The sequence below is a fragment of the Malus domestica genome, chromosome 17, assembly GCF_042453785.1.
Source record: "Malus domestica chromosome 17, GDT2T_hap1".
Taxonomy (NCBI): Eukaryota; Viridiplantae; Streptophyta; class Magnoliopsida; order Rosales; family Rosaceae; genus Malus; species Malus domestica.
The window spans coordinates 3,408,413-3,435,049 of record NC_091677.1 but is presented as its reverse complement, the minus strand read 5'-3'; the positions used below and the strand labels follow the sequence as shown (position 1 = coordinate 3,435,049).

At 37.5% G+C, this 26,637-nt stretch overlaps 3 protein-coding genes across 9 annotated transcripts; 2 read left to right on the top strand and 1 right to left on the bottom strand.

Moving 5' to 3' along the window:
- The first annotated feature begins 1,158 nt into the window (after positions 1 to 1,158).
- On the top strand, positions 1,159 to 4,694 carry LOC103404426 (uncharacterized). The gene is made up of 4 exons (XM_008343334.4): positions 1,159 to 1,784; positions 1,899 to 2,383; positions 3,295 to 3,895; positions 4,129 to 4,694. The coding sequence occupies exons 1-4, from the start codon at positions 1,695 to 1,697 to the stop codon at positions 4,582 to 4,584; spliced, it is 1,632 nt and encodes a 543-aa protein (XP_008341556.1). The 5' UTR covers positions 1,159 to 1,694; the 3' UTR covers positions 4,585 to 4,694.
- An 815-nt stretch (positions 4,695 to 5,509) lies between these two features.
- LOC103404420 (translation factor GUF1 homolog, mitochondrial) lies at positions 5,510 to 9,963 on the top strand. 6 transcript variants are annotated; one of them, XM_029097526.2, is made up of 12 exons: positions 5,510 to 5,985; positions 6,470 to 7,229; positions 7,369 to 7,525; positions 7,654 to 7,708; positions 7,993 to 8,060; positions 8,134 to 8,238; positions 8,337 to 8,408; positions 8,587 to 8,700; positions 8,969 to 9,109; positions 9,201 to 9,260; positions 9,345 to 9,531; positions 9,684 to 9,963. In XM_029097526.2, the coding sequence occupies exons 1-11, from the start codon at positions 5,647 to 5,649 to the stop codon at positions 9,508 to 9,510; spliced, it is 2,037 nt and encodes a 678-aa protein (XP_028953359.2). In that variant the 5' UTR covers positions 5,510 to 5,646; the 3' UTR covers positions 9,511 to 9,531; positions 9,684 to 9,963. The 6 variants fall into 6 exon arrangements, with proteins under 6 accessions (XP_028953359.2, XP_028953355.2, XP_028953358.2 ...); XM_029097522.2 differs by having other exon boundaries at positions 9,681 to 9,963; XM_029097525.2 differs by having other exon boundaries at positions 9,628 to 9,963.
- Positions 9,964 to 14,491: 4,528 nt separating this feature from the next.
- Positions 14,492 to 17,578, bottom strand: LOC103404419 (probable WRKY transcription factor 72). 2 transcript variants are annotated; one of them, XM_008343325.4, is made up of 4 exons: positions 17,001 to 17,578; positions 16,082 to 16,597; positions 15,758 to 15,871; positions 14,492 to 15,483 (listed from the first exon to the last, which is right to left on the bottom strand). In XM_008343325.4, exons 1-4 carry the CDS (start codon positions 17,094 to 17,096, stop codon positions 14,842 to 14,844), a joined length of 1,368 nt encoding a protein of 455 aa, XP_008341547.3. In that variant the 5' UTR covers positions 17,097 to 17,578; the 3' UTR covers positions 14,492 to 14,841. The 2 variants fall into 2 exon arrangements, with proteins under 2 accessions (XP_008341547.3, XP_070673822.1); XM_070817721.1 differs by lacking the exon at positions 15,758 to 15,871 and having other exon boundaries at positions 17,001 to 17,278.
- Positions 17,579 to 26,637: the final 9,059 nt, after the last annotated feature.

Genomic DNA, 26,637 nt, shown 5'->3' with positions numbered 1-26,637 from the left:
TATTATTCTCCTACAATTCTTCCAATTTTTCTTTCTACCATCTTCTAAAACCATTTGTATCATTGTTTCATATTCTTTCAATGTGTTTAATGAGTTTCATATGGTCGGTTTAGTGATTTTTAAATATTTATCGGAATCTAAATATTTATATGTAAAAATGTTCATAAAATAAAATTAAATTATTCTACATAATTTTTTTATTATATAAAATGGTTGCTTTAGAAAAAAAAATTAGCCTAAATTCATTCTTTAATAATATCGGGCAAAAAATTTAACTCAAGAGGGTTGGAGTAGAAGAACTGTTTATGGGCTAAAACCTAAATTTTCTCGGTAAAAAAAATTTTAGGTTTTAACTCAAGGGTTGGAGATGGTCTTAGGTTGTAGGACAAAGATACTCAAAATAAATAAGCATTTTTATGGTCAAAGTAATTTGGTCGTCTGAATGCCAAACTCTAAAATGTACTTGTGAGTAATCGTTCATAGAACACCTCACTTCGCCAAAAAAGCTCATGAAGTGACATTTTTTAGCGAGAGAATCGTAGACTCTTGGCCGGCTTAGATTTGGATAGATAACCAACTAAAATAGAAGTGGTGTTGTTTAACCAAATTGAAAATACTCTGAGGCCACTGACTGATTTTACGACTCCAATGATGTTCAACCGAATTGAATATGGAGCCAATTTGTCAACTCAATGATGTTCAACCGAACTGAATGTGTGATGATGGAGGTCAATGAATAAATTAGTGTTTTTCTCAGGGTATGAGAAGGTTTTGCGTAAAGCAAGGGTTTCTCATAGAGTTGATTTGTGTGTTGAGCTCAAGGTCCACTCCACATTGCAAAACCTCATACTTGAATTTCGTGATGGTCAAGTCTATTGAGTTGTAAAATTATGATAATATTTCAATTTCTCAGCATATTCTCTAAATATACTCGGAATTTTGGAAACTCTACCGCCGCCGAGTCTGGTGCCCCCTCTTTGACTTAATTAGGATTCTAAATAGATTGATTATGTGATTGATTCAACCTTTATCCAGACACCAATTCTGATCCTTAATGTTCCTTCATCCCACAACTTATAGTATATGCGCCGAGTGCATGCAAAATTGGCTCCAAACAAATTTATATTTGATAAATTAACTCAATAAGGAGCTACACGATATGATATGCAGGAAGTCAGACCTGGTGGCGTCCGCGGATAAGGAACAGGGGGAGCAGCCACTGACAAGAGTAGGGTCTACGCCAACATTGCAAACTCTGATTTAAAAAACTTCACTCTAAAGCCAACCAACACCGTAACAACCGGTGGTTTTACTGGTGGTGGATGGGTGACAATGGCTCCTGGCGGTGGTAAAATTCTATGGTCAACTGCCTATCCGAGCAATGCAACTTCTCCTGGACCAGTGAAAGTGGCTAATGGTGTTTTATTTGCTGGATCCACAAATCCGCGAGGCTCCAATGCTGATCATTTTTATAAAATTCATGGGCACACATTTGAGAACACAGCAAAGTAGAACTTGCCAATGCACTTGCAGATATGGGATGGACATTTTTTTTCCATTTGATTCAGTAATCTGTACGACTAATGATTAATAAAATGTTACAATTGGCATGAATTCAAAGATTGACCATATAAATAGTAAAAAGGCAAAGCTTCTCTGCATTTTGTGTGAGAGCACTTCAAGCTTTCACTTCCATGGCGCCTGCAGAACTCTCCAATGGTCCTTTTCTCCTTTCTCTGTGTATGTTTTGTCTAGTCATAACACCAAGTGCAGGTTTTAACATTGTAAGCTCCTCTCTCTCTCTCTCTCTCTCTCTCTCTCTCTCTCTCTCTCTCTCTCTCTCTCTCTCTCTCTCTCTCTCTAAGTGGTTTTCACAACTTGATGGTTTTGGTTTACAGTGGGGTTCTGCACAGAAAAAAAAGGATGCCCAAGATTGGCTAAATCACGGCGGAGACTTGTACAACCGAAGATATGCCAACAGGGAGAAGAAGATAAGCCCTGTGACAGTTTCCAATCTCAGTTTGAAGTGGAAATTCTATGCAGGTGGTGACATAACTGTAACACCAGTCATTTTCGACGGCACACTCTACTTCCCCAGCTGGAATGGATACCTCTACGCTGTTAAGGCCTCCGACGGATCCCTTGTTTGGAAGAAGAATGTGCAGAAGCTGACTGGCTTTAACAACACCGGTTTCATACTCAATGTCAACTCTACAGTAACAAGATCGACCCCAACTGTCGCCGGCGATCTGCTCATTTGTGGAATCTATGGACCTGCTTTTGTTATTGCTGTCAAAAGGTCGAACGGGAAGCTTGTCTGGTCTACCAGGCTTGACAACCACACCAGAGCTTTCATCACCATGTCTGGAACCTATTACAAAGGGTTAGTCAAGCTTAATCTACCTTACTATTTTTTTCATTAGTTTTCTACTCGTTTGTCAGTACTTTTAGAATGATTAAAAATACTTTTACATAACCAAAAATGCTTCTAGTAAACTGCTTAGGAACTATAAACGCATTAAAATTGGAAAATAACTTGAACTTTTACTTCTTTTTTCTGTGTGTGTATGTTTCTAACAAAAACGTCTCTAACGAGAAAATACTTACGAATAGAAGCACTTCCTTATCCTGAATACGAGTCGTAAACCTAGCTCGCATGGATTTCCCCTCCAATTCCAAAGTCTCCCTCATACTCATTATAATATTAATAACTTGTGAGTCAGTCAATGGTGTTACTTGGAAACAAGAAGTTAGGAACAAGATAAGCAATACCATGTGCTTCTTGGCTATTTTTCTTCTGCTAGGATAGAAGTATAACAATTTTTTATGCCTACTTGAGATAAGTAATATGTCAATTTTTAATAATCCAAGTCTTTTTTTATTCACCTGTAGTTTCTGCATATGTTAATCAACAATACAAATATGTTAAGACTTGTTGGCAACTGGACTTCCGAATTTTTTTTTAGTTTTATGGCAATGTTTTAATCCTATCAAGAAAACATTAATTTCAGTGGTGCTGTCCACACATCTTTTTGTTTTTTTCTCACACTTTTTGTTAATTTTAGTCATTTAATATTCTTCATTTTATTTGATCCGACGACAGAAAATTAAGAGAACGTGTAGAAAGTAAAAAATGGTATGTGGATAGCACCGTCCCTAATTTTTTGTAATTTTAATTCTCATCACATGTACTCTGCTAGAAAAAATGTAATCTGCATTGTAATTAATCAATCTTTAAATCACAAAGAGTTGTATTAATGTAATTTTATGGCACCACATTTCAATTTCTTGTAGGGGTTACTATGTTGGAACATCGTCACTAGAAGAAGGACTCACCATCGAACAATGCTGTACGTTTCGTGGGAGCGTATCGAAATTAGACGTCCGAACGGGCAAAATCCTGTGGCAGACCTTCATGTTGCCTGACAATTTCGGCAAGTTTAATGAGTATGCAGGAGCAGCAATATGGGGAAGCAGCCCTTCCATTGATGTCCCTCGGAACCTCGTCTTCGTTGCCACATCGAACCTTTACTCAGCTCCTCCGCGGATAATTGAATGCCAGGAGAAGGAAAACAATCAGACATTACCTTCTCATCCAGAGGCCTGCATTGAGCCCGAAAACCACTCCGAATCCATGGTAGCTCTTGATTTGGACACTGGGAAAATCAAATGGTATAAGCAGCTAGGAGGCTATGATATATGGTTTGGAGCCTGCCATAGACATTTGGATCCACGGTGCCCACCTGGTCCTAGTCCGGATGCAGATTTTGGTGAAGCACCAATGATGTTAACTACTTATATCAATGGGGCTAGGAGGGACCTTGTTGTTGCTGTTCAGAAAAGCGGGTTTGCTTGGGCTTTGGATCGCGATACTGGCAGCATAGTATGGTCTACGGTAAGTTTGCTAGCTGCAGTTTGTAAATGCTCCTCTTGAAAGCACTTCTGTTAATATGCTTTCCTAGCTGGCTTACTCATAATCACTTTAAATTTCTTAGCTGGCTTACTCATAATCACTTTAAATTTCTTATGTCAAACGTTGTCAGAAGCATTTTGGTTATCTGAAATCGCTAGTAGCTATTCTAAATGCACTTACAGAAAGCATTAGCTGAACAAAATGCTGTGATTTAGGAAGCTGGACCAGGAGGACTAGGAGGAGGAGCAATGTGGGGTGCGGCCACGGACGAAAAGAGGGTCTACACAAACATAGCCAACAGCCAGCACAAGAACTTCACTCTCAAACCATCCCAGAACACTACAATTGCTGGTGGATGGGTGGCAATGGAGGCTCGCAGCGGCAATATCCTATGGTCCACGGCGAATGCTAATGATGCTACTGCCCCAGCCGCTGTCACTGTGGCTAATGGCGTTGTTTTTGGAGGGTCTACTCATCGACTAGGACCGATATACGCGATGAACGCTAAGACCGGGAAAATCTTGTGGACATATGATACCGGGGCTACTGTATATGGCGGCATTTCGGTGAGCGACGGATGCATTTACCTTGGAAATGGATACAAGGTCTTCAATGGATTCGTTAACCCGAATTACACCGCTGGAACTACGCTCTTTGCCTTCTGTGTTTAGTTGCTACCAGTTTCCCACACTGTGTAATATGAATCTTTGCCCTTAGGTGAAATTCTGTAATAACACAAGATGCAGAGCATGCATTAGCAATACAAGCATTAGCCACTCAATTGTGAATATTCCCAATAACCTAATCTATTGTTATGTACGGAAAAACTATATTCAGGAATGAGATCCACTCCAGATCTTTGTGTTCGGAGCTCGTGGATCTAGAAATCTGGACCGTTTAAAAGAGAAAGATAGAGAGAGAGATCCGAGATCGTTAAATATTTTGAGTTTTTGTGAAGTGAACCAGTGAGATAGACTAATGAAATTTAAAAATTAAAAATAAAAAAAAATAAAAAAAACTGACAATTTGGCAAGTAAACCACTCATGCCCAGTAATGCAAAAGAAGCCAGGCTAATAGGGACCATAAAATTAAAATTGAGTAGTCCAAATCTCTCGGCCTGCAGGATCTGGACACAAAGATCCGGAATGAATCACAATCCCTATACTCAAACTTGAGTGCAAGAGAGCAAACATATTGCTCTAACTAACTAACCTAATTACATACAGTAACCACTATGTTTAGATGAAGAAATTGAAGATTACTAAAAAAATTTAAAATGACGATATTTTATTTTCTAGAATTTGTGAATTTTCTTATTTGGTTAACCTAAAAGAATAATGAAATTAAATACGAAGTTATTTTTACACTATCAATCATAAAAATTAGGAAATGACACATATTTACATGAAATTTAAACTTGGGAATTGGAGGTCTCAAATTCCAAGTTTTTTTTTTTTCCACACTAAAATTCTAAAGTTCTATGCGTCTGAATCTAAACAAGAAAATTGGTGCATTGAGATTTATAAATTCTGATTTTTATCCAAATTTCAAGTTTATTTTCCTTATCCAAACGTAGTGCCCAATCAGCCAAATTCAACCTAACTGACCCAACCCACTCAATCCAACTCACAACGTCGTCGTTAACGCTCTCATTTTCTCGTCAACGGAAACTTCAGAATTTTACCTCCGCAGCTGATAGCACTCGTCGTCTCTCTGCTCCTTAAACTCCCAAATGGGTTTTCTCAGAAGAGCTTCCAAAACCCTAAAACCCTCCAAGTACTCGTCTTTTCTGCAGAACAACTCGCTCTCCAGAATTTACAGAAGTAACCCACTTCGAAACGACTTCGGTTACTGCCGTTTCGGACAGAACCATGGATTTTGCTCCCACTCTCGCCAAAACAGCAAAGAGAACGGCGTAGATTTGAGCCAGTATCCGACGGAGAGGATTCGGAACTTCTCGATAATCGCGCATATAGATCACGGCAAGTCTACTCTCGCCGACAGGCTTTTGGAGCTCACCGGGACTATCAAGAGAGGCCATGGCCAGCCCCAGTACCTCGACAAATTGCAGGTAGAATACCAATCTCTTTAGAGAGAGAGAGAATGAGGAGAGAGAAAGTGAGAGATGGGTTTTCTTTGGAATGTTTTTTGGTTCATGGGATTGCTTTTTTGGCTCAATGAGGAGGATAGTATGGTTTAATTTCCATTTTTATGCATAAAGTTCATCTTTTTGGTTGCATTTGAAGCTCTTTTCATAGTTCCCCGGGGGGGGGGGGGAGAGAGAGAGAGAGTTTGGTAGATGGGATTGGTTTTCTGCCTCTATGAGCATGTTAGTTTTGTTTACTTGCAATTTTTGTGCATAAAGTTAGTGTTTTTATTTGTTCATTCATCCATTTGGTTGCATTGAAGCTCATGTCATTTCCGTAGTTCAGGAACAAGGTGCATTTGCAGTTAATTTTGGTTTATAGCTCAGCTTGCTGATTTTTGTTGTGGAAAATTGTTTATATTGTTGTTTCTAGTTTATATGGCAGTCATTCTGATTTGGGGTTTATTAGGTGGAGAGAGAAAGGGGAATTACTGTTAAGGCACAGACAGCTACCATGTTCTACAACCACAAGCAGAATCTTAACGGTGCGAACGACAACAATGGAGACCAAAAAGAACAGAGCTTTTTGTTGAATCTGATTGACACGCCTGGTCATGTGGATTTTAGCTATGAAGTATCAAGATCTCTAGCTGCTTGCCAGGGTGCCCTTTTGGTTGTTGATGCTGCACAGGGTGTTCAAGCACAAACTGTTGCAAACTTCTATCTTGCCTATGAATCTAACCTGGCGATAATACCTGTTATTAACAAGATCGACCAGCCAACTGCTGATCCTGATCGTGTTAAAGCTCAACTAAAATCAATGTTTGATCTTGACGCCAGTGATGCTCTTTTAACATCAGCCAAAACAGGCCAGGGTCTTGAGCAAGTCCTTCCTGCAGTCATAGAACGCATTCCACCGCCTCCTGGGAAGAGTGGTTCACCTTTACGTATGCTTTTACTGGATTCATACTACGATGAATATAAAGGAGTTATATGCCATGTTGCAGTTGTTGATGGCATGCTGCGCAAGGGGGACAAAATTTTATCTGTCGCAACTGGCCAAGGTTATGAAATTTTGGATGTCGGGTTCTTGCATCCTGAGCTAACTCCTACAGGAGTTCTTCATACTGGACAAGTGGGGTATGTTGTTACTGGCATGCGCTCGACCAAAGAGGCACGAATTGGAGACACACTATATCATAATCGAACAATTGTTGAGCCCCTTCCAGGTAAATGCATCACATTCTTTTGCTGCACCAGTAGGTAGTTTTATTTCCCGAATCTCCTTTAACGGAAGAAATAGTAGCTCCAGAAGGAATGTCAAGACCTAGCTTACTTTTATTGTCACTGATGGTGGTCAACTTGTAGGGTTCAAGGCTGCAAAACATATGGTATTCTCTGGTGTTTACCCTGCTGATGGATCTGATTTTGAAGCACTCAACCATGCAATTGAGAGACTGACCTGCAATGATGCCAGTGTGGCTGTTGTCAAGGAGAGTAGCACAGCACTAGGTATGGGTTTTAGGTATGGTATTTACTACTAATACCTTTTCTTTTTAACTTCAAAATTAAGGATTTGGCTTCTACCACAGCTTTATATTCAATAAGTTTCATATGAAGTAGACATGTTATACTTACTGTGTCCATCTACAGGTGTGGTTTCTTAGGATTACTCCACATGGATGTTTTTCACCAGCGTCTTGAACAGGTAAAGGTTGTAGTTTCTGGAATATGTTATAGAATTTTTCTTAATGGAGGTATCAGTTGTGTGCGAGAACAATATAAATTTTTTTTGCCTTTATTTGTGGGAAAAACAAAACAAAACCACAAGATACTTTTCTTAGTTCATCAGAATGGAAAATATATTAATTTTTTATGCTAATAATTTTGTCAGGAAAAAGGGAATCGTCATTACTTTGTGATTTGCTTGTTTCACAATTTTCCTATAGTGATTGACAAAATAAGAATTCATGTCTCTTTTATGGATAATAGGAGCATGGAGCTTGTGTTATTTCTACCATTCCAACTGTTCCTTATATTTTTGAGTATTCTGATGGAAGGTATGTATTTAATGTTATTCTTGTAAGATTGTCTTCTTATATGGTTTACCAAATAATGTTGGTTCTGGTCTAGCAAACTAGAAGTTCAGAATCCTGCCACATTGCCCTCGAACCCCAAGCAACGAGTAACAGCTTGTTGGGAACCTACAGTTCTAGCTACCATCATTATTCCTAGTGAGTAAGCTCTCGCGCACCCTTAGCATGTTTTTTCCCCTCTCAACACTGAGAGGTATTTATTCATCCAGACTCCATAAGTAATTTGTTCTCTAATTGAAGGTATGTGGGGCCTGTCATCACCCTTTGCTCTGAGCGGAGAGGGGAGCAGTTGGAGTATTCGTTCATAGACAGGTAATTCTTCAATAATCATTGGGCCAAATTGGCCCTATTGTTTTGGAGGGGTTTCACCTTCAAGCATCACGTTTACTTCACCACTCATATTTTGTTAAAGTGGATTTGTGTTTTCGCAATGATGTTCTGAACTCATCTCTAATTGAGATGCTGATTCTGTGTAGTTTGATGCATGCAGTCTACGAGTCTTTATGAAATATCGCTTGCCTCTAAGGGAAATTGTTGTCGACTTTTACAATGAATTGAAGAGTATTACATCAGGATATGCATCATTTGATTACGAGGATGCAGAGTAAGTTTCAGCCCACGCCTCTCTTTCTCTATTTTGTTGATCCTCCTAGCGTAAAAGCTTGGTAGGATCAAGTCTTGCTCCTGATGATTTAAACTCAAAGAACAAACCAGAGCAATTTGCATTATATTGTTATAATTTATTTTAAGCCTTATGCTTGCCTGCCTTTGTTTAATTCATGACTCATTAGGTGTATAGACGAGACGACTGTTGTTTTTTCATTTTATTTTATATTTACTGATGCAAATTTTTCGTTGAATGTAAAATATAGGTACCAACAATCTGATATGGTCAAACTTGATATCCTTTTGAATGGACAACCGGTTGATGCAATGGCAACAATTGTTCATAACTTGAAGGCGCAACGCGTTGGTCGAGAACTGGTGGAGAAGCTGAAGAAACACATAGACAGGTCTGTTTATCTAATAGACTATACTAAATGGTAATTTCTGAATAATTTTTTGTTCGATTCTTAAGCAACTCAAAGTCTTGATTCGGAGCAGGCAAATGTTTGAGATAACAGTACAAGCTGCAATTGGCTCGAAGATTATTGCAAGAGAGACGTAAGTACTTGAAATTTTTGTTTGTCATGTTGTACATCTTGAAACAATTACCGTTCACCTAAACTTCTCTGTGTGTTTTTGTAGGATTTCTGCTATGAGAAAAAATGTTCTTGCCAAGTGTTATGGTGGAGATGTTAGTCGAAAGAAGAAGCTGTTAGAAAAGCAAAAGGAAGGGAAGAAACGAATGAAGCGTGTCGGTTCTGTTGATATACCTCAGGAGGCATTTCATGATCTACTAAAGAGTTCATAGAAACAAATCCAAAATAATAGTGTATGTCTGTAACCGCCTAATTGGTAATTACCATTTCTCCTTTCATGCTCCTTTGCCATTAGTATATTGTCAAATTTATTGGTTGCACTTGCACAGCGACACTTCGACCGCTAAGTGGCTAATCCGCCCCTTCTTGTTTTGGTGGTCAGAAGAACGATTGTTTTGCTAACCTCCACAATGAAGAAATAACTAGGGAAGATGGCCGTCTCAAGGGGGACGTCTCATGATTTACGGAAGGTTCAATGTAGAGAAAATATCACTTTTGCGATCGTTTTGTCCTTCTAACGGATCGCGCAGAATTGAGTTGTAATACATTAATGGTATAGATGCTGATCAAATAACAATGACTTTGTGGTTTTTTGGTGGGAGTTGAAAGCTTATTTTTAAAAGGAACCCTCTCGGAATGGAAATTTCTGAATTTATGGAGTTCAATTCTGATCTTGCGATGCATATATTAAAAGGATAGTTTATCTTGATTTTCTGTTGTAATTTCCTTGTAATTAGTTGTAGGACAGATAGGATTGTTGTGCCTAGTTGGCAAATGTATAGCTCTATATAAACCAATGATGTACTCTAATTATTTTTTCACAGTTTTCTTAATATGGTATCTTTCGCCTTTGTCTGACGACCGACTCCAATTCTTCTCAATCCTCCTCTCCCTTGAGTCTTCCCTCTTACGCTTCCATCCCTCTTCTCTCTGAAACCCTAATTTCCAGCAATGGCGTCTGCTGCTTCTCCCTCCTCTGATTCTGCAACACCTGTTCATCCAATTCCGGTGACAACTTCGTGCCCTAATTCCTCTGGCACCGCTTCTACAGCTTCAATTACGATTCAGAACATTGGCTCCATGGTTCCAATCAAGCTTACTACCACCAATTATCTCATGTGGAGTGCATTGTTTGCTCCGATTTTTCGCCGCTATAATCTCACTAGAATTGTTGATGGCTCGATCGAAGCTCCGCCGAAAGTTCTTCACGATGCCTCTAGAAATCAAATCTGGAATCTTGAGTACATTGCTTGGTATGAGAATGATCAAAAATTCTTATCTGGATCAACTCAACTCTCTCTAAATCTTTGATTCCATATACTGTTGCCTCCTTTCTTCAGCAAATTGAGGAAATTGCTGATGCTCTTGCCAGCGCCGGAGCTCCGGTTAAGGATTCTGACCTCAGCTCTGTCACGCTTCATGGTCTGCCGCCTGAGTATGATTCTTTCGTTGATGCGATTCAATTTCGTCTCAGTTCTACAACAATTGACTAACTTCAGGGCTTGTTTTTTAGCAAAGAAATTCAACTGGTGAATCGCAAGAAAGCCACTACATCTCTTGGTATTTTTCAGGCTTTTTCTTCGAATCTTGGCTTATCTCCTGGTCTTCTGCCTACACCGACCTCCAATTCTGGATCTCCAGCCTTTCTTGCTCACAATTCCTCTAATTTCAACCAGTATCAAGGACGTTCTCAAGATCGCAATCAATCAAATCCTAGATCTTCACAGACCAAGAACAATTTCTCTGGCTATCGTGGTAACAATCGCACTAATCAACGACGTCATTGTGGAGGTCGCTCAGGTTTCAACTCTTTTGGCAAATGACTCATCTGTCAAATATGTCGCCAGTATGATCATGAAGCTTTTGAATGTCCACATCGTCTGAATCCTCAGTTTGGTAACCGAAATTCTCAGGCTGCTATGTGTGCTAACACTTCTCAGCATGGCTCTACTTCATGGCTTATTGACTCCGGAGCAAGTTCCCACATGACAAGTTCCTTAGCCAATCTTCAAAATCCTGAACCTTACACAGGCCCTGAACAAGTCTATATTGGTGACAGCAAAGGTTTGCCTATCTCTCATTCCGGCTCTTCGTATATACATACTCATTCTCATCGTTTTGCTTTGAATAATATGTTACATGTTCCTGATTTAAAGCAAGATTTACTCTCTGCCAATCAATTTACAATTGATAATTGGTGTTCCATTCACCTCTATCCTTTTCACTTCATTGTGAAGGATCTTACTTCGGCGAGGACGCTTTTTAAAGGCCCTGTGCAAAATGGATTTTATCAATTATCTGCTCCTGTCAATGCTGGTTCCCACAAGCTTTATGCAGCTACTATTAAAGCTTCTTCAGAGGCTTGGCATCAAAGATTGGGCCATCCTTCTTTCAAAATCTTAAATAAACTTGTCTCTAAGTTTAGTATTCATGTTTCTACTAGTATGAATAAGACTTTATGCTCAAATTGTGCAATGGGTAAAAGTTCCAAATTGCCTTTTGTATCTGTATCGAGTGTTACAACTAGACCCTTGGAACTTTTGCACGCCGATGTTTGGGGTCCAGCTCCACTTCTCTCTGTATCTGGTTATAGATATTATCTCCTTATAGTGGATGACTTCACTCGTTATTGTTGGCTCTTTCCTCTCAAATGTAAATTTGAGGTGTTCAAGACATTTGTTGAATTCAAAGTCCTTGCTGAATCTTTGTTACATACTAATGTTGTTACACTGAGATCTGATTCTGGAGGTGAATTTGTCAATTTTATGTTTACTCAATATCTTAAGGATCATGGTATTCATCATCAACTATCTTGCCCTCACACACCAGAGCAAAATGGTTGTGTGGAACGTAATCCGACACATAGTGGAAACTGCTCGAACACTTTTAGCTGCCTCTCATGTTCCCTATATTTACTGGGTTGAAGCATTCTCTACATCAGTGTATCTTATCAACAGATTGCCTACCATGTCTCGATCCTGTCCTTAGGAAAATTTGTTCAACAAGTCTCCATATTATACAACACTAAAAATGTTTGGGTGCAGGTGTTTTCCTTGGTTACAACCATATGTAGCTTCCAAACTTGAGCCTAAAAGTAAGCCCTGTGTCTTTCTTGGCTATAGTCTCAATCATAAGGGCTATAGGTGTCTTGATATTCAATCCCACAAGGTCTATATCTCGAGACATGTCATATTTGATGAATTGACTTTTCCATTTCATCAAGTATCTCAAGATTTATCTTTCATAAAATCACCTCCTACCCCTTCATCTTCAATCCCTTCCACTCTTATCTTTACCAAACTCCCTACACCTACTACTCATTCCCCACTTATACACCCTGTTGCCTCACCTTCCCCACCCACCTCTCCCACCTCTCCCACTTCCATCTCTCCTCATTCTTCACCTATACAACCATTACCACCTCGGCCCACTCACCCTATGCAAACCCGATCCAAATCAGGTATTTTTAAGCCTAAGGCTTATTCAGCCACTAAACACCTTCTTCCTTCTCACATATCTCCTGATTTTCTTCCAACCACTTATCTCCAAGCCTCAAAACATTCTCATTGGAGACAGGCCATACAGGAGGAATTCAATGCTTTGGTCAATACCAATACTTGGTCTCTTGTTCCTCCTTATCCATCTCAAACTCTTGTTGAATGTAAATGGGTTTTTCGCATTAAAAGGAAGCTGATGGCACTATTGACCGCTATAAAGCACGATTGGTAGCTAAAGGTTTCCATCAACAGGAAGGTTTAGACTACATAGAAACCTTCAGTCTTGTTGCTAAACCAGTTACTATATGGCTTCTTCTCACTCTTGCTTCTCAGTATGACTGGTTTCTAAACCAGCTAGATGTCAGTAATGCCTTTCTGAATCTGTATTCATGCAGCAACCCTCTAGTTTTCAAGATCCTACTAAGCCGAATCATGTTTACAAGTTACATTAGAGTCTTTATGGCCTCAAACAAGCTCCTCGTGCTTGGTATGAGAAGCTTCATGGTGCACTTCAATCTATGGGATTTTGTGGTTCACAGAATGATCACTCACTCTTTGTCAAGACATATCCTTCTCTGGTGTTTATCCTTGTATATGTGGATGACATTTTAGTCACAGGTCCATCTTCCCAAGCCTGCAAGGATACAATAGCTCAACTCAATGCTCTTTTTCTAATCAAAGATCTAGGTCCCCTACATTTTTTTTCTTGGTATTAAGGTTCACAGGTCATCTTCTGGAATCTTTATCTCTCAAACTAAATATATTCTTGATCTGCTTACCAAGACCAACATGGTAGGTGCAAAACCATGTGCTACACCTCTTAGTACATCTAAGCTGGATCACTCTTCTCCCTTGCTCTCTAATTCAGAAGAATACATATCTATTGTAGGTGGCCTGCAGTATCTTACTTGGTCCCGACCTGATCTTTCTTTTGTTGTTAACTTGGTTTGTCAATTTATGCACCAACCAAGACAATCACATTTCCAGGCAGTCAAACGCATATTGCGCTATCTGAAAGGCACACTTGAGCTTGGCCTCTGGTTTCCAAAAACCTCAGGTTCTCTCACTGTTAATGCCTTCTCCGATGCAGATTGGGCGGGGTGTCCACTGGATAGAAGATCTACAGGTGGTTATTGCATTTTTCTGGGCAACTCTCTCATTAGTTGGAGTGCTAAAAAGCAACCAACCGTGGCTCGTTCCTCCACTGAAGCAGAGTATTGCTCCTTAGCAAACACCGCTGCTGAAATTACATGGCTTTGCAAGTTACTTGTTGATGTTGGTGTCTCTCTATCATGTTCTCCTACATTGTGGTGTGATAACATTTCGGCGATCTCCTTAGCTAAGAATCCCTTATTTCATGCCCAGACAAAACATGTAGAGATTGACTATCACAATATCCGGGAAAATGTTCTTTCCAATGCTGTCATTGTTCAGTTTGTGTGTTCACAGGACCAAATTGCGGATATTTGTACAAAATCTCTGTCCACTTCTCGGTTTTTACTTCTTCGAGACAAACTCTCACTTCGGTTGCCTACGCTCAGTTTGAGGGGGCCTATTAAGGATAGTTTATCTTGATTTTCTGTTGTAATTTCCTTGTAATTAGTTGTAGGACAGATAGGATTGTTGTGCCTAGTTGGCAAATGTATAGCTCTATATAAACCAATGATGTACTCTAATTATTTTTTCAATTAAACAGTTTTCTTAATAGCATATACATATGCCTTTTATTCCGTAGGTCGTTTGCCCTTTATGTTTTGCAACACTCAAATATTCATTACAACAAATGCGGATTATGTTTTTGGAGGCGTATTGTGTTGCTCGACTGTCAATCTGAACCATGCAATTGAACAAGAGTTTACTTGATCAATGGTCAAGATTGATAGTTTGTCAACACATCTGCGACTCTCCAGCAGCAAAAAGGAAAAATTTAGAAATTTTCTATCCCTGATTGTAGAGGTAGATGTACTCATGGAAATGGTAGTCGAAGGTGCAGAAGCATCAAGTTTCACTTTTGAGAAGTAAACTGAAGAGCAGCTTTACCCCACTTCAAGTGTTGATTCTTTCGCCACTCTCGCCTTGGTTCCTATGAGTGGCACCACCTCCACTTCCGACCATAGATGAAAGTGCTAATGCAATTACCGACTTGAAATTCGGGTTGGACGTGATTGCCTTGGTTAATGATTCTGTCAAGGACACCTGGGAAGAAGCTTGGTGGATAATTTCTGCATAATTTTGGTGGAAATACTCTTGCGATGGCTTTCCAAGATTGAAGGATCCAACTTGAGCTTTGTCGAACTGGTGCAAGCCATGTTTGAGGTATCCATTGTCCCAACTTGTGGGGAATATGTTGGAATCTGATGGGGAACAAAAGCTTAGACTTGAAGGAAATGTGCTAGAAGAGGGTGGAGAGGCAGTGAGGTCGAGAGTGATTGTGGGGAGCAAAGGTTGGGAAGATTTGGGCATGTAGAGTTGTGTTCTTGTGTTATCGAAGGCACTAAATTCTGATCCATTGAGTAGGGTGGATGTGGTACTGAAACCCGGGTGAGATGTACAAGAGCCGGACAATAGCATGGAAGCCGCGGCAGAGGTGGTGGAAGCCAAGTAAGTGGCTGTGAATGGAAGCGGGTGGTTGTGAGTTCCTTCATAGGTGGTGATTAAGATAGACATATCCTCATAGCATCTTTGCACCTGACATCATTTACAGGAGGAGTAACATATTAGCTAATATTTCAAAAAAAGTTTGGTACCACTGCTAAAGGCTACGTAAGGGGTATGAAGCTCAAGTAATTAAGAGCGTTTTGGCCCTCTACACTTAAGACTGTGTTTGAAGCATCTGGCTCCCCAATATCGCTTGTATCAAAAAATAAAAAATGCAAACCTAATCTACGAATTAAGAACCTGTTTGGACAGCTCATGTTTGCAAAAAATTTATTTCATAACGAAGATCACTAAATCTGCGCACCTGCTTTCTCACAGGGCATGCTGGTGCAACTGTGCACCGATAGTACGCTCGTGGGCATGGATTTCCTTTTGAAATCTTCTGTCCATATTTTCTCCATTGGCAACCATCATTCATCTATGGGAAATCAAGTAAATATATCTATTAGATATTGTATTTCTTATAAGACTTGTTCCAAATTATATAATCTATGGGAAGCATGCACACTACTCTAACCAACTGGTAGAACTTATGTATGCAGTATAATATTTTTTGTAATAGTAAAAGGCCTAAATCATTTTAACAATATGATATAGTTAAGTAAGAAGAATCGAAGAAATTATATACCGTTGGGGTATCACATCTAGTTCTCACAGAAACCCTAGCTCGTTTTGCATTGACCTGCGTTGGAGGTTCACCGTCTTCATTTCTCATCGTCTTCGGCGTCTTACTCAATGGAGACGTTGCGTCTCCACTTCCAGCTTCTGCACGATCCTTATTAGGTTCCTCCAAACTAGTCTCATTAGAACCTAATCCAAGAGTAAGATTGGCCTTCAAGTTATCTTCACCATCATCAACCTGTACTAGTTTTGTGAAGTTGCTGCTGGTAGTAGTTTCACGATCACTTGTAGGCTCCCTTGGACTTCTTCCAAGACAAAGAGACAAGAGCTGCTCTGGTTCTTCGATTATTCGATCACCGGCAACATTTACAGCGTTTTTGGAAGCCTCTTGTCTGAGGATGTCGAAAAACCGCAGCTGGAGAGACTGGTAATCCTTCTGTATATGATTTAACGTCATTTTTAACCTAGCGTTTTCTTCTCGCACCTCTCCCATTTCAGCTTTGGCATCATCCAGTTCACTCCCCTATATTGATCATAAATAAAACACAATGAAAAAATCAGTTGACTGGATATCAAGAATAATGAATATATACAAATTAAATTGAAGAAACTAAGACTGCAGCAAAGTTAAATTTAATTAGAAATTAGTAACAATACTATGAACAGTAGCTGAGATGATCAGAAACTGATACATAAAATATAAAATATCAAGAAAACTAAAAATAAAAGACAGATTTTATTCTAAAGAGTAGAATTTTCGTAGAAAATGATGATCACGTTCAACACAAACCTAATTAAACCATGATCTAGCTAGGTCAGCTCATGATCTTAATTATGAGAGAACATATATACAGAAATTAATCGAAAACATCATTAATTTGCAACACAGAGAAGTATGTATAATTATATACTTGAATTTTAATTACCTTTCTTAAAACCCGCCTGTGAACCTCCTGATATCCAACAGATTGATCAACTTTCTTTTCTGCAGATGATCTGCTGTTGGAGTTTGGCATTCTCATTGCTTTATAATTAGCAGATCAGGGTTTGCTCTAATAATATTGACGAAATATCTTTCCTTATATATCAGTGGGCCTGTGGCAAATGAAATGACTTAATCATAAATATGTGGGGCAAATGACAGATGGGGTTAAGCCATAAATTTCAGACTTGGTATAAAAACAAATTTGAAATCCAGTGATCATCTGTTTGCCCCATTACGCAGGCACGCATAAAATGTCAACTCTCTGCCACCCCTTTTTTTTTATTTATGAATTTTTCTAGATTAAACAAACAAATTAATTAACAATAAGATTTAATAAATATAAGTTTCAACATTTTCCACAGTTGATGAACAAATTAATGTGCTAAGAGATAGCTGAATTTGCGGGCACCGATTGTATTACAGTTCGTCTTTGAAGCTTCGAACGAGGGAGACGTCACATGGACATGGCAAAGAGTCAAGGTATAGGAATTTTAAGTATTTGGGTGTGAGTCGTGTGACCTTCTACCTTCTAGTATTGATGCTGCAGAGTGTAGCCTCTATATATATTATAACCTAATATATATTCGTTGTCAGCAGTCAATACGCTTGTCATACACGGTAGGAGACTGAGACTTCTTTTTTTGGTCGAAAGTGAGACTTGAGACTTCACCCATCTAAATTTCCATTGTATTGACCTATTTGGGTTGTATATATGTTAGGGAAACTTAAACTAAGGTTGATAAGTCATCGATAATAATGGTAACAATACATTTTCTTTGTTCAGCAGGAGAGATTGGTAAATCGATAATAGTTATATATTATATTCCATAGTAAACATTTCAAACTACATTATCGATATAAAATTTGTGTTTAACAAAAAGACGTCATATAATGAGATATTCATAATTTTGATAGATATATACACGATGCATACTACCATGCCTAATTTACTAGCTATCAGATTTGCAACGACACAACATTTATTTCATTGGTTCTTAAGATATATACAAAAATTTGATCAAATAAAACTTAATATATTAATCGCATGCATATCCTATACCTAATATGTATATAAGTACTTTCCTGTGAGGTGAGAAGCCGTTTAATTCCATGTAGCTTCTAACATCTAATCTTGCATAATTAATGATTATGTTAAACTAAGCTTAAAAACCTACCTGTTTCAACTTATTATCTGGGGATCTGAGTACCAGGAATACTATATTTGGGTCTACGCATACAAATCTCATCCATTGAAAATTGACATATAAGTGAATATTATATGAGTGTGATCTTTTGAAACTCTAACCCCGAAAAATATTATATTAATTTCAGACCCATGTTTCATATACTACGTTCTAGGTTCGATTTTCTAGCGCTGGTAATCATACAATGGTGGTCAAGGAAATGCTGAAATGCATATGTGAGTCTTTCCAGCACCTCGAAGAGTAGACTGCCGTGGCTAAACCACCAACTGGTCACATTTTTATTAAAACAAAAAAATTATATTAATCTTTTGAAACTATAAGATGACCGTTGTATTAAAAATTAAACCGATCGTTATGGTTGATCTTAAACAATCAAATAGTGAAGCTTATCTGAAACCAAATTGTGTTTGTACACATATGACTCTGAGGCCTTGTATTTATTGCACACACTAACTATATTGTTATCAGATCCTATCTACACTATATATCTGCTGAATATATATGACTATGAGAGGATTCTAAATATTTAAGGATTTCTTAACTAACGATAATAGACTTTTTAGGTCATCTCAGCAGTGCGAGCCATTTCACACCTTCAGAATGGAAAAAATATCAATCGTGCATGTGAGCTTTTCATCTCAAGGTTAATTTCAATGATTTGAAATTTGAACTATCCAAAAGGGAAAATTCTCATGAATGGAAGGCCATTTCTTACCTCCTAAAATTAAGATTTTTAAAGTATAACTAAACTTTCACAGTGAAGACATAACCTTCTCACTCGGACCTTTTTTTACTTTCTCGACTATTCTTTTCATCTTGGAATTTTGCTTGATGATTGGAACTGTGTTATTTGCAGTCAAAGATCAACGGTGTAAAAAATCAACCAAGTAAAAAAAAATTTAACCGTCGAATTAATCTTGGTAAAATTTCAGTGCTTAATCGAGTAACTGTTTAGATGACTAAAGGATTTCGAACTTAGCTAATTGTATTAACCATAGTCATTAGTGATGACATGGTTACTTAGTAATGAAGAATATAATTGGTTGGAATGTGTAGTTAGGTAGTTATAAGGATAAAATTGGCTAGAATTGTTAGTGGGTATTATTGTAATTGAGCTCATCAATTCAGCTCTATAAAACCAAATGTAAACTGCCATTTATGGCATCTGGAAATATATACAAAACTTCATACTTTCTCATATTCTTTCTAAGAGCTTCTTCTTCTTTGTTCAGTATTCATAAATTTTAGAGTAGTTAACATGGTATCATCGCCGAAAGAGGCTCACTGCCATTTCTGATCCTGACAATCTCTCTTCTATTGATTCAAGATCGAAGATTTCTGGTTTGCGATGACATTCAACTCTGCCTGGAAGTTGCTGATTGGGTTCGAGAGGTTGGTGAATCTGGTGATGTTGCTGCTTGCTGAATCAGGTGTTATCCCTGGTATTTTCGATTAGTAATTGGAAGATTTGATTAGATCGCATTTTGTAGTTGTTTCTTGCTAACTATTCTGCGATATGGGTATTGGAAATTGATTGCTCGATTGTTCATATGATTTCTCAAGTAGTTCTGTGGCGTTTGAGTGTTCAAGGAAGTGTCAGTCTTTCTTGATTTTACAGAAAGTATCAATCCTTCTTGAATTGTAATGAAGTGTCAATCTTTCTTCATTGCAAATAACGATCTTGTTGGGTATATACAAAAAGTGTTAATCTTTCTTGAATTGTAAGAAAGTGTCTATCTTTCTTGAATTGAAAGGAAGTATCAATCTTTCCTGGAAAATTAGATAACAGTGCATCTTATTATCATTTGAGTGGGTGCAATTTTCTTCTGTTGATTACAATTTGTGTCCTCTTGCACATTTCATCATGTATACACCTACTATTAAACTTGAGAATCTTTTGGGTATGCTCACAATCAAACTGAAGGATAACAATTTTGCTAAATGGGCCTTTCAATTCAAGTTAGTTCTTAAAATAAAATGTTTGGTCATTTTGATGGTACTGATGTTTGTCCACTAAAATTTGTGATAAACAATGATACTGGGGTCACAACTGAGTTTACTAAAGAATATGTTGAATGGGAATCAATTGATATGGCATTACTTAGCCTATTATTAGCAACTCTTTCTAATGAAGCTATTGAGTATGTTTTTTGTTGCAAAACTGCATTTGAGGCTTGGTCAAATCTTGTAGATCGGTTTGAATCTGTGTCTTAGTCCAGGATTAATCATCTGAAAACTGAGATGCATACCATTCAAAAGGGAAAAGATTCCATAGAAAAGTATATGTTGAGGCTGAAGAACATAAGAGATCAATTAATTGTTGCATGAGAGTTTGTCTCTGATAATGATGTCATAATTGTTAGGCTTGCTGGTTTGCCAACGGAGTATGCCATAATTCGAACTATTATTCTTGCCAGGGAATCAACTATTACTTTGAAAGAGTTTCAAGCTCAATTGTTAAGTGCTGAAAAGGAGATTGAAGGGGAGTTAAATATATTGTCTCAAAGCATGGCTGCTTTATACACTCAAGGTTCATCTACAACACAGAATTCGTCTAATGCATCGGGTTCTAATCCCTTGAGTCATTGTCATATTCATGGTGGTATAATTCAACAACAATTCCCACAACAACAAGTGTCAATGCCTCAGTATCAACAACAACAATTTCCATTGTCACAATATCATCAGCAGCAATTACCACTACCACAGCACCCACAATTCTTTGAGTCACATCCTTATGGTTTTGGTTTCATGGGGAATGGATCAAATTCTGGTGGTTCAAGACAAAATTATGCTCAGAAGTCATTCAGTGGTTCAACTTACAGAAATAAAAATCATAGGCAAAATGGTGGTTATCAAGGCAAACATTTCAACTCTGCCATTTCGTTGGGTTTTCAGTCTGGGAATTCAAGACAAAATAGTTATAGTCTGTGGTCTGGTAATACTGAAAACAGGCACCCTATGGTGATTGAATGTCAAATATATAATAAAATGGGTCATACGGCTGTCAATTGTTTTCATCAAAATTCAAATACACCATCCACAGGGTTCTTACTTGAGTGCCAAATTTGTGGGAAAAGAGGGCATTCTGCACTTGAATGCTTTTACAAGGCAAATTATGCTTTTCAAGATCCACCTCCACCACCAACATTGAATTATATGGCAACACAGCAAACACCTCAATATGTTCAACAAGACTCCTGGATCGTTGACACTAGGGCTCTCATCACATCATTGCAAACGTGAAAGCACTGAATCAAGTCACTTTATTTGAAGGTTCTGAGAAAATCATTATTGGTAATGGAATAGGTTTAACCATTAACAATATTGGTTCTACTACACTTAAACATAACTCTCATGAATTTATTCTTAATAATGTGTTACATGTGCCCAAAATTGCAAGAAGTCTTCTATCTGTGCAACAACTATGTGTTGATAACCATAGTTGGTTTATTTGTGATGAAAGTGAGTTTTTTATGCAGGACAAGAAGACAAATGAGGTTTTGTATCTAGGAAAGAGTAAGCCTAGGGAGCTGTTTCAAATACCGGTTGTGAAAGGAGCAAGAGGAGTACAATCCATAGTGCAGAATTTAGCTTTCCTGGGACAGTTGGTAAAGTCAAAACTTTGGCACCAGAGATTGGGTCATCCAACACATGAAATATTGTCTGCTATGTTGAAACAATAAAATATAAGTATAGATATAAACAATACTCATAAGCAACCGGACTTGAAATCTCTATGGATCTTTGGTACTGCTGTGTATCCATGGTTGAGACCATATAACAGTAATAAACTACAACCAAGGTCTGAAAGATGTGTTTTCTTGGGGTATTCAATGGGATATAAAAGTGTTATATGCTATAATCCTAAAACCAGGAAATGTTTTATTTCAAGACATGTTCTATTTGATGAAATGGTGTTTCCATATATTCAAGATTCCTAACAGAATGCTTCTCAACATCCTATGGATTCATATACATCATCTTCTGAGATTAGATCAGTCATTATTCCAGTTCCATTTCAAACACAGAATGTTCATTATGAGAATGCAGATAGTCAAAATGATCAATTTCATTCAGCCGCATCCCTAAGTCAACCTGGGAACATGTCTATGCATAATGAGGGATCTATTACTACTTCTGTCAATCTCAATGCCTCACCATACATAGTTAATCAAGATATCAGTGGTCAAATACAAAGTTCAACATCTACAATAGGCAACACTCTTTCCTTGTCAACTAATACACCTTCTTTGCTTCCTGTCCTTGACTCTACACAACTCCAGGTAATTATTCTTATTACTCTTTCATCTGACACTCACACCACCACTCCAAGTACAAATAATGGTATTCAAACTTGGTTGAAGACATGAGCTATTACAAGACAAGACTACTCATCATTTATTGCTGCTTTACCAGAGTTACAATCATTACATTTCCATGATTCTAGTGTGTTCACAGACTTAGATTGTATGAGTAGTGGATTCTCTTTCATTGTTGATATAGCTGAAGTTATAGAACCTAAGAATTTTAAAGCAGCTTCTACAATGGTGCAATGGCAAAATGCCATGCAATAGGAGTTTGATGCATTGACAGTTCAAGGAACTTGGAGATTAGCTTCCCCTAGATAATAGAACTGTTATTGGGAGTAAATGGGTATATGAGGTTAAAAGAAATCATGGTGGGACAGTTGCAAGGTATAAGGCACGGTTGGTGGTATAAGGTTATAGTTAAGAACAAGGTTTAGACTACTCTGAGACATTTAGTCCAGTAGTTCGACACACCACAGTAAGGCTAATCCTTGCATTGGTAGTTCTAAACAACTAGAGCTTAAGACAGTTAGACGTTAAGAATGCTTTTGTACATGAAGAATTAGATGATGACGTCTATATGAAACAACCACAAGGTTTTGTGGATCCCAAGCACCCAACACATGTTTGCAGGCTAATAAAATCTCTTTATGGTTTTAAACAGGCTCCACAAGCCTGGAATTCGAAATATACTAGCTACCTTCTCTGAGGTTTAAAACTTCAATGTCTGATACAAGTCTATTTGTGAAAGAAGATGATGGTGATGTGATTATCATGCTCCTATATGTGGATGACATAATATTGACAGGTTCAAATACTGCAAAATCCAATCTATCATCTCTCATTTTGTAGAAGTCTTTGACTTAAAAGATATGGGGCAGTTGACATATTTCTTAGGACTTCAAATTAAATACCAAGCAGATGGATCTATATTTGTTAATCAATCGAAGTATACAAAGGAGTTACTGAAGAAAGCAGGTATGGAGTCCTGCAAACCTACCTCAACCCCTTCGAAGCCTCATTCTCAAGTCCTTATGTCTGAAGGAAGTCCTGTTGAAGATCCAACTCAGTATAGAAGCCTAGTAGGGGCACTCTAATACCTTACATTCACAAGACCTAATATAGCTCATGTTGTTAATGTTGTATGTCAATAAATGACACAACCCTCTGAGCTACATATGCATTTAGTTAAAAGGATTCTGAGATACTTGAAGGGAACAATTCATTGTGGTTTAAGGTATACAAAGTCACCTGACTTTACAATTTCAGCCTATTCTAACTCTAATTGGGCTGCAAATATAAATACAAGGAGATTTATTATTGGTTATGTGGTTTACAATGGTTCCAATCCATTTCCGTGGCAATCTAAATGACAATCAACAGTATCTCGTAGTTCTACAGAGGCAGAATATAAGGTTTTAGCTCATTGTGCAGCTAATGTCTTTTGGATTCATTCTTTATTGAAAGATATGCACCAGTACCACCACATTTACAATGTGATAATCTGTCGACATTAGCCTTGTGTTCTAATTTGGTGTTTCACTCCAAAATTAAACATCTAGACACAGACTATCATTTTGTTCAAGAAAGAGTACAAAAAGGAGATATCACAGTATAATACATCTCCACTGAAGAACAAGTAGTTGATGTCTTCACCAAAGAACTTCACAATCCAATTTTCAGTAAACACTGCCATAATCTCAATATTGGTGTTCTTCCTCAGGCTGCTACAATTCAATCAGAGATTTAGTGTTGTTGAAAGATGTATTGAAGGCAATCTAAGCTCATAGTCATTAGTGATGACATGGTTACTTAGTAATGAAGAATATAAATAGTTGGGATGTGTGGTTAGGTAGTTATAAGGATAAGATTGGTTAGAATTGTTAGATGGTATTATTGTAATTGAGCTCATGAATTCAGCTCTATAAAACCAAATGTAAACTGCCATTTATGGCATCTGGAAATATATACAAAACTTCATACTCTCTCATATTCTCTCTAAGAGCTTCTTCTTCTTTGTTCAGTATTCATAAATTTTAGAGTAGTTAACAAATTGTTTGCCGAGATAATTTTTAAATTGTGACAGAAAAATGAACATTTAAGATCATCATGAGAATGAGAGTCAAGAAAGTAGAATGAGAAAATTCAAATAAGAAAGCTGCTAACATACAAGGCATACAAGGCACGATGTCACCAACTTTGAGATAACGTAGGAAGCCATTCACCCCCTTAGTTAACTTTAAACAATTTAGTTTGAGAAGGAAAGGGAAGGGAATATAATGGAGGCAACTCTTCAAGGTGTTTAGGTATGTCGTGGATTAATTGGGTCTTGAAGCAACACAAAAATCGGTTTGTCAGTTTGCTCTGCCTCGTTAAAACGTTTCAATCGTACGGCCATGAAAGACGTAAAAATGGAACGCCAACATGTATATATACTAATATTATGTGTGTGTGTGTGTGTGTGTGTGTTAATTAAGCATGAAGTTTACTGGCCCTTGCATATATAGTTGACTCTGTAAAATATAGACTGAAGACTGAAAAGAGAGAGAGAGAGAGAGAGAGAGAGAGAGAGAGAGAGAGAGAGAGGTGCTGGTTTATTAATTTATTTGCACTACGTTGTCAAGACATAAGATTTTTTAAGTCTTACGAGCAGATATATTGGAAGAGACTTAAAGGCCATGTGGTACTTATTATAATCAACTAGGTCAATGCTCTCAATTAGCAAGATAGCCATCTTGAATTAATAAATTAAGTTCTGATTTAATATTAATCTGCATTTTTGTATTCCATATGCCTTGCCTAAGCAACTGATTAATTTCATTAAGAATGGAGCTTTGTATATTATCTGGTTTGGTGAACATTTGAACATGTTATATATGTTGGATCGTTGATGATGCTATATATATATGTGTGTGTGTGTGTGTGATGGTAGTAAACTTAATTAATAATAAATTAGCTATGTTTATTAACTGTAAGAGCACCTCATGTTATGGGTGTATATAGGGATGTATAAAACATGGGAAGTGCTAGCAATTTTTGAACCAACCTTTGTATATGGAACTTTTCAACAAAAGACGTATTATTTTTTACACAAAAAAAATAAGAACAACAATATTTGTGGCTAGGAATTAAAGAAGGAAAATGGAAAATAGAAAATAATATTTTAAAAGCATTAAATATCTTGGTTTGTGTGTAAAAATGTCAAATGATAGAGTGATATTTCATTATCACAAACAAATATGGGTGCATTTTGAAGAACATTGAGGTTTCACCATAAAACTAATTAGCAATATGAGAGAAGTAGCTCAACCTCTTATAAACTCTTGCATAGTTTTGTCTCCAACCGATGTGGGATTTTGTCCTCACATTCTCACACATTTTGGCTTACCACCCTATTTATTATCATTTGATGAGTTTAAATTTTGAGATATATATGTCTATCCACTATATAGATATCTAAATTTAAACTCATCCAATAGTCATAAATAGGGTAGTGAGCAAAAATATTGCCAACAAATACAAATTTGCAATTGGATACATTGCTCCAGTGATATAAATAAAAAATAAAAAATAAAGATCTTAAGTGAATTTGTACAAACAAACAACTTGAGTACAAATTTGACACATGTCATTTGTTAAAGTAAAAGAATTCAAATACAAAAATTAGTGCGAAGTTACTAACATTTCTCAAAACACATTATACATCTTTCATTGATCAAAAAGCGCTTCAAAGGACAATTTTAAGAGTTGTAAAATATTCACTTGGGCTAAAAATATGTGAACCCGTGAAAACAAGGAGAGAAGAAGACTATCACGTAAACTAAGCAGCTATCTCATGAAATCTAAATTTACATTTCCTCTAATAAAGCAAAACTCACATTTGCATTTCCATAAATGTAATAAGATGTGAATGTAGTTTTAACATGCCAAATGGGAGAGATTCTCTAGTAGCGGGGGCATGAATTGAATTGAGGAAGAGTCCAACTCCACCAACTTCAAGAGTTGAATTCATAGTATTGTTTTTTGTTTTCACATAGTCAGGTAAGTCTTCAAGTAGTATGGA

Coding starts and splice junctions, on each gene's coding strand:
- LOC103404426 (XM_008343334.4), top strand. CDS start 1,695: ATGGCGCCTGCAGAACTCTCCAATGGTCCTTTTCTCCTTTCTCTGTGT. Junction 1,785..1,898: donor CAAGTGCAGGTTTTAACATT/GTAAGCTCCTCT, acceptor TTTGGTTTACAG/TGGGGTTCTGCACAGAAAAA. Junction 2,384..3,294: donor TCTGGAACCTATTACAAAGG/GTTAGTCAAGCT, acceptor AATTTCTTGTAG/GGGTTACTATGTTGGAACAT.
- LOC103404420 (XM_029097526.2), top strand. CDS start 5,647: ATGGGTTTTCTCAGAAGAGCTTCCAAAACCCTAAAACCCTCCAAGTAC. Junction 8,239..8,336: donor ACCATCATTATTCCTAGTGA/GTAAGCTCTCGC, acceptor CTCTAATTGAAG/GTATGTGGGGCCTGTCATCA. Junction 8,409..8,586: donor GAGTATTCGTTCATAGACAG/GTAATTCTTCAA, acceptor TGATGCATGCAG/TCTACGAGTCTTTATGAAAT.
- LOC103404419 (XM_008343325.4), bottom strand. CDS start 17,096: ATGAGAATGCCAAACTCCAACAGCAGATCATCTGCAGAAAAGAAAGTT. Junction 16,598..17,000: donor ACAGGCGGGTTTTAAGAAAG/GTAATTAAAATT, acceptor TGATCAATATAG/GGGAGTGAACTGGATGATGC. Junction 15,484..15,757: donor CATGCCCTGTGAGAAAGCAG/GTGCGCAGATTT, acceptor AAATGATGTCAG/GTGCAAAGATGCTATGAGGA.